At 37.9% G+C, this 7,015-nt stretch overlaps 1 protein-coding gene across 1 annotated transcript; it reads right to left on the reverse strand.

The window, feature by feature from the left end:
• Positions 1-3,927: 3,927 nt before the first annotated feature.
• On the reverse strand, positions 3,928-6,728 carry LOC118495229 (butyrophilin subfamily 2 member A2-like). Its single transcript, XM_036001917.1, has 4 exons — positions 6,558-6,728; positions 5,244-5,582; positions 4,885-5,151; positions 3,928-4,243 (listed from the first exon to the last, which is right to left on the reverse strand). The coding sequence occupies exons 1-4, from the start codon at positions 6,628-6,630 to the stop codon at positions 4,134-4,136; spliced, it is 789 nt and encodes a 262-aa protein (XP_035857810.1). The 5' UTR covers positions 6,631-6,728; the 3' UTR covers positions 3,928-4,133.
• Between the last annotated feature and the right edge of the window lie 287 nt (positions 6,729-7,015).

The following is a 7,015-nucleotide window of genomic DNA, read 5'->3' on the forward strand; positions in this document are numbered from 1 at the left end:
ACATGTCTTCGTCCACGATCAATGGTGGCCCTGAGAGATTAAATCATTAATGAATCAGTATGTTTACATGCAAAGTAATTAAGATTAGACAGACATAAGGAAGTTTTTTGTTATAACACAACGCATTGTCATCAACGCGTTCCTACAAAAACTTGTGCACAACAATTCACTGATATCCTACCAAATTAGGCGACCGCCGGCCGGTCACATGACAGTTAGGTTTAGCGTCAGAGGCCGTTGCTTGTTAAGTAAAGCCGACAAATGTTGGATGGAGCCGGCTAGTACCGCCAGCTGTCGGTCCTTTCAGGCAGTGCGGGATGACAGTTAAGTTTAGGATCTTATAAAATAATAAGAAACGTTATTGTTTTCTGGTCTTGTTTTGCACACTGTCCTCAGAAAGTCCTTCGCACTGGCCTGCAGATTACATATTTGCACATTTCAGATTTTTACATAGGCTATATTTCTATTTTTATCCAGAGTTTATAACCTTATTATCTTTTTTATCTAATTCTCACAGTTCAACCTGGTCTGGAGCATGTGATGAATAATTATTAACATTGAACTCTCTCTTTTTTCCCAAGTAATGCCAAACAGCTTGGTTGTTAATAGGCTTTTCTCTCTCTCTGCATATTGTGGATGCTGTGGACTTCCAATAATGTGATTGTATGCACTTGAGCTGGACTTGAACTAGAGTTGAGCTGAGTTAGAAGGGTTGCAGAGGGCTTCTCTCTACTACCGCAGTAAGTAACATTACTACTAGCACTTTCACTTCCTGGACAGAAATACATTGTTAAGGTGACAAAATGTCAATGTTTGTCTTGTTCCACTGCCCCTGAATGGTGAAACAAATAAATAAAGTGAACACCACTACTCTGAAAAGAAGCCAGATAGATATAGTAAACATCAGAAAAATCCATTGGCATTACAGCTCTTATTATTTATCAGACTGGATCAGGAAGAATAAACACAAACAGGTATTTCTACTTGGTTGGAACACTGAGCTTGGGAAAGAGAGAGGAGACGGAGAGGAGTAAAACACAGAACTTTCTCTGGTTAACATTTAAAGGTGGTGCTCGTATAGTCTAACAAATACATTTAAAAATTCACAACAAACCTCAGACCAGTAAGGTTACTGACAGCTGGCAGGGAGTTACATGGGGAGACGTAGCAGTAGCTCAACACATTTTAACTTCACGTAATTGTGTTTAGGAGGAAAATAACAGAATTATGATCACAAATTGGCCTGAAGTAGATCTTCATAATATTTGTCACAATAATCAATAAACAAACTACAATGAGCCTGATCCACAGGACAAGCCTCCACCTGCCGGAGTCAGCTGTAACACCTGAACACAACGGCTGTGACTGACAGTTTCTGAAAACTAGTTGGCAAGCTGACAGAGAAGATTAAATATATAACTGCTGGAAATCTCTAAGAGCCGTCATGCTACAAATGCAAACTACCAAAAACTGAAAAAAACAAAACAAAGGGAGAAACCAATTCCAGTAATACGCTGTCTTGACTTGCATGAAGAATTTTCCACTTTTATTTGATTAATAAAGTTGAATAACATCCACTTTAAACTCAGTTCAGCTAAAAACATTAGGAGCATGATGGAGGGTTAGTAGTTGAGCTCATTTCACAGGAACATGTTGGAGGCCACTGCTCTAAAAACTCAGGGAGAAGGCTCACTCAGAATCTACTACAATCTAATAATACATAGTATCTGTGCACTGATATAAAGCCTGGCCTGCCCCACACCGTCACATCAAACAACCTAACAGAAGAACCAGTTACACAGACTGACAGTTTTACTTTGAAAGGATAAACTGCAAACAGAAATAATCATGCTAAAAGGTGTATTATAGCTGAGAGTTGTTAAGAAGTTTGTACTTAATTATTAATACATTTTGCCTCCAAAACTATTCTAAGACGAAGTACATCTTCCACATAATAACATTGACATGTTTTAATTCACAGAGCTTCCTATCTAAAATGGTCCTCATATCATATTACTCTGCCACTCCCAAATTTAAATTTGTAGTGCTCCATATCTTCCTGTAATATAAAAGATTAATCCAGATGAGCTCAACAGACTAGTCATCTTCTATCTGTGGACATGTTGTTGTGCTGTTTGTATGCACAAAAAAACACAGTATTGGTTGTTATCAACTGGCATTGCTGACCATGGCTAACCTGGCTAGAGCTAATGAAAACAATGAAAACACGACTTGTAAATGGAACGCATTCAACTCAGGTGTGACGCCATTCCCAGCCAAAATCACAACTGGTAATACTGGTCAGTGGTGTCTCTCCATAACACAACAAGATCACACCTGTTACACAAGCAGCAATTAAGACTCAGTTCCTTTCTAACATTGTTTTCTAAAATAAGGTCCCATGGTGGTCCACCAGAAGGGAAGGGACTCTGCCTCTCTTTTATGACCTATCTGGGGTCGCTGTCTTATCGAGGGGAGTGCAGGGTTAGGTGGGGTTGGTGTAAAGCTCCCAGCATCATCATCATCATCATCATCATCATCATCATCATCATCATCATCATCACCACTAACCTTTAGTTTATTTAGTTCTCTGAGGTACAATTAAGGGCAAGCCCTCATTTTCAACGTAGCCGAGATTACACAAAATAAAATTTAGACTAAAATGACACTAAAATTTAGAACAAAATACACCAAGAGTGCAAAAAATTCCAAATACAGTGACAGGAATAGAAACAAGGTGAACTCAAATAAATAAAAAAGAATCAAGATAAAATCAAGTACATTTAAATTACTAAAACAAATTACACCCAGAAACAGTACCATTTAACACCATTGCTCTAAAACTACCATACCTGTTTATCCAGCGTCTTTTTATCAGCTGAGAAGCAAAAGAATGAACTCTGTTGCTCGTGTGAGTAACATTACATCCTGATACTGAACACACAGGTATGCACTGGGCTAACAGGTTCATGGGAATCTGTTTATGCATGTTTCTGTCACCTTATCAGATGTAATTAAAAATGTGGTTTGTTTCCGTGTCTCCTGCTCTTCTCTGGAAAGGTTATAGCCTACTGCAGTAATTGTTCTCTAGTCTCTCTAGTCTAGCTATTTTTTTTAGTTGGTCTATTTAGTTATTGTAATTTAACCCTACATGAGACCTATTTGTTTATTTAACCTGTGCACGGTTAAAATGTTGCTCATTTCAAAGGTTAGCTATGTAACCATGTTCCTATGGTGACAATTTTACTGCATGTTACTCAATAAGAGTGTCTGTATCCTTTTATTTTGCTGATGGGCCATTGTTTGTCCGATGATGCTGCATATAAAGTCAGCTGATGAGTTCCTCTATTTCCTACTCCATATCATTCATTTCCCTTAGTGTTTCTTTTATTTCCATGCAGTTCTTTTGAATAACAACTTTCAAGGAGAGAACAGTTCGGTAGTACAGACGGGTCTCGGCTGTATCGCTTCCTTAAAACATTAAAGCAACACTAGAGAACTTTTTGTAACTTAAAATAATGTTTCCAAAATCGTTTCAGTGGTTCATCAACTCGTAACAGGGTGAACAGCACTTCTACATTCGCTTTGCAGCTCTCTACCTGCTATAACCGCACTATGCAAGTTTGCCAGATCGGGTAGCAGATCTGTAGTTCCAACGAGACATAGTGGGACAATTCAGATCTGACGTTCACGCCCACCTCTGCTGTGATTGGCCAGCTGTGCAGAGGTGTATCATTTGAACTTCTCTCTCATTTGTTACTCAACTTTTTATGACACTTTTCACGTGAACAACCTAGTTCGGTGCAACATTATTCCTATATTTATTATTCTCCTCCCTATGACAGAAAGGCTGAAGGCTTTTCTGTTTGATGCTGCCTTTAAATAAAAAAAAATCGAACCATTTCAAATGTCTTAAACTGCACTGTAACTTTTATTCTCGTATTCTACACCGGTCTTATTTTATTTGACCTGTTTAAATTCTCTTTAACGAATGTTTTAACTGCTCTTTCATGTTTTATGTAAAGCACTTTCAATTGCCTTGTTGCTGAAATGTGCTATAGAAATAAAGCTGCCTTGCCACAATAGAAATAGAAGGTTAGTCTAGGGTTAGCACTATTGGAAACTTACTTGTATTACTTCTTTTTGTTATTTCTATTTTCATGTAAAAGAAAAACAACTGCAAGTACAGCAAGAGTTCCAGCTCCATATAGGTTGATATAGGTCCATATGCTGGTGTTGTTGTCTGAAACACATCACAAAAAGTTTAGTTTAGTAAGTTTATTTTAAATAAGTTTAAAAAAAAAAGTAAAACAACATAAACGTACACTCAGAATGTAACTACATATGTTCAGTAGATTGGTCATAGACTAACAACGTATTCTCATGAATGGGTTCATATGATATTGTACAAAAATGTATGCACAACAATTCATATAATATCCTACGAAATCATGCGACCGCCGGCCGGTCATGTGACGCCGGGTACAGAGCTCCGTGAGTCTGTTGTTTCAGCGGCCGTTGGTGGCTAGTAGAGTTTAGCTAACAAAAAGTGGGCGTCATGCAGCAACGACAATTAAGGTTAAACACCAAAATGATTAGTTAAGTTTAAAAAAAGATCATGGTTTGGAATAAAACACTCCCGGAAAATCTTTTGTTTTCCCCCGGGAAGAGAACTCCGCTCCCCTGCTTGAAAGACCTGTGTTTTACAGCAGCAGTCACTGTGGTGCTGACAGTAATAAATATGTGGAATACATACGAATTACAGTGCTTTACTTTTTGCAGCTATATGTCTACAAATGGTTCATGAGAACAGCCTGAGACTAAACATAAAGAACAGTTAAATGTGCTGCTAAAACACATGAACAACTCAAGGAGGAATCTTACCAATAATAGCCACATAAATCTCAGCATGAGTCCTACGGTTGGTTTCCTCCTGTGTGACGACACAGCGACAGCAGCTGGTCTTGGTCACAGTAGTCTGGAGGGTGATGTGGTATCTGTCTCCTCTTTCAGAGACCTGTGGGTCTTTAGCAGGAAGTTTGTTTCCATCTCTGTCCTGCCACTCTACTCTAGGTTTGGGAGCAGCACCTCGAACCTCACACTGCAGCAACACTCCATCATCTGTGGCATCAATAATGTTGATGTCTGGCTCTGGAGCCACTGTGAACACAGGATAAACAATAACTACAGAATAATTACATTTAGGCTTATTTTCTTTATAACTGTTGAATGAAAGCACTCACCAACAACAAGCTTAAGGTGGAACATTTGATGAAGACGTGGGAAATCACAGGTGTAGTCTCCACTGTCAGCCTCCTTCGTATTTCTGATGATTATGGAGGCGTTGCCGTGTTTCAGTTCATCTTCAAAATGTGAGACTCGACCTTTGAACTCTTCACTCTGACCTGGACGACCATTATTGTAATGAAAGCCTCTTTCATACATGAAAACCTCCTTCAGACCTTCATCTTTCTGAGCAACTTTCCTCCAGTCAAACAGTTTTGACTCAACGTTCTCCTTGGTGCTGAGAGAACAGGGTAACATAACATCTGTCTCTTCTTTCACTATGATGTATTTTGGCTCTGGAAGATAAAAACATATTTATTAATCCAAATGTTTATCTGCAGATTAATTAATTATTAGGGCAGAAATAAAAAAACTTTGAAACACGTCACCAGAATCATTCTACAACACCAGTTAAAAAAGTAATTTGTAGTCTAACTTATAAGATTTATTAACTGTATTTTAAAATTGTAGTTTATTATGTAATTTACACAATTAATCATAAGACCACTAATACAGTAATACCTCAACAGTATCCAAAATTAGTACATGTAGCCATGCAAGCAACAAAACACAGCCAAGAAACACTGATTATAGCCTCTTTTTTGATACAGTGGTGCTCATGAGTTTAGGAACCCATGCTAAAGATGACTAAAAAGAGGAATAAAAAATCATCCTTTGGAAATTGATCTTAATGCCTTAATTTAAAAAATTAGGAAAAATCCAATCTTTAAGGACAACAATTTTCTTTGTGAAGGAATAATGTATCGTAAATAAATAAATGTTCTTCCTTAAAATTCTACTTTTAAAGGTCAGTTATTTCATGGATCCAGGATACTATGCATCCTGATAAAGTTCCCTTGGCCTTTGGAATTAAAATAGCCCCACATCATCACATACCCTTCACCATACCTAGAGATTGGCATGGTTCATATTAACCTAATAGCTGGTTTGATTTGCATTGAGAGATGATCTTATCATCCCATGACAATCTCTAGGTATGGTGAAGGGTATGTGATGATGTGGGGATATTTTAATAGTAAATATATTTACTATTGCTGTTTACCATAAAGCAAAAGTATTTCTCATCCGATTACTTGATTAATCAATGAAATAATCAGTAGAATACTCGATTAGTAAAAGAATCGATAGCTGCAGCCCTTGTCGCTATATGATTCAGCTAATTACTAGTGACTTTATAGGTGTGGCCCTGTCTGACTGTCTGAAGCAAGATAATAAAAACTAATCTAGGCTACAAAGTTAGTAATTCTTACCATTTTTATCACAAAGTGTTTTCCAGGTCAAACACAGAAGACACAAACACAGCAGATCCAGAAGAAGCTTCATAGTTGTTGTTTAATCAGGCTATAGGAACAAAGAAGGAGTTGCTTTTACAAATAACTTCACACAGTTTTATTACAGATTTAATCACTCCTCAGCTCAGCACAGCTGGTTTCCGCCCATAGACTATATATATTACAGTCTAAGTTTCCACTCCAGCAGCAGCAGGAAGAGGCGCTGCTCTGTGTCGTATTCCTGGAGTTACAGAAGTCCGGCCGCGTCAGACACCGCCTACCAAAGCCTGGGTCTGTCCCAGGTTTCTTCCTAAAAGGAAGTTTTTCCTTGACACTGCTTGCTCTTTGAATTACTGGAATTGTTGGGTCTTTGTAAATTATAGAGTGTGGTCTAGACCTACTCTATCTGTAAAGTGTCTCGAGATAACTCGTGTTAT

Source organism: Sander lucioperca, chromosome 6 (genome assembly GCF_008315115.2).
Source record: "Sander lucioperca isolate FBNREF2018 chromosome 6, SLUC_FBN_1.2, whole genome shotgun sequence".
NCBI classification, from domain to species: Eukaryota; Metazoa; Chordata; class Actinopteri; order Perciformes; family Percidae; genus Sander; species Sander lucioperca.

Bases quoted from the DNA above. Each gene is read 5' to 3' on its own strand.
- LOC118495229 (XM_036001917.1), bottom strand. From the start codon at position 6,630: ATGAAGCTTCTTCTGGATCTGCTGTGTTTGTGTCTTCTGTGTTTGACC. The intron at 5,583-6,557 runs GTAAGAATTACT...TTTATCTTCCAG, and splicing joins AACACTTTGTGATAAAAATG to AGCCAAAATACATCATAGTG. The intron at 5,152-5,243 runs GTGAGTGCTTTC...CAGTGGCTCCAG, and splicing joins CCACCTTAAGCTTGTTGTTG to AGCCAGACATCAACATTATT.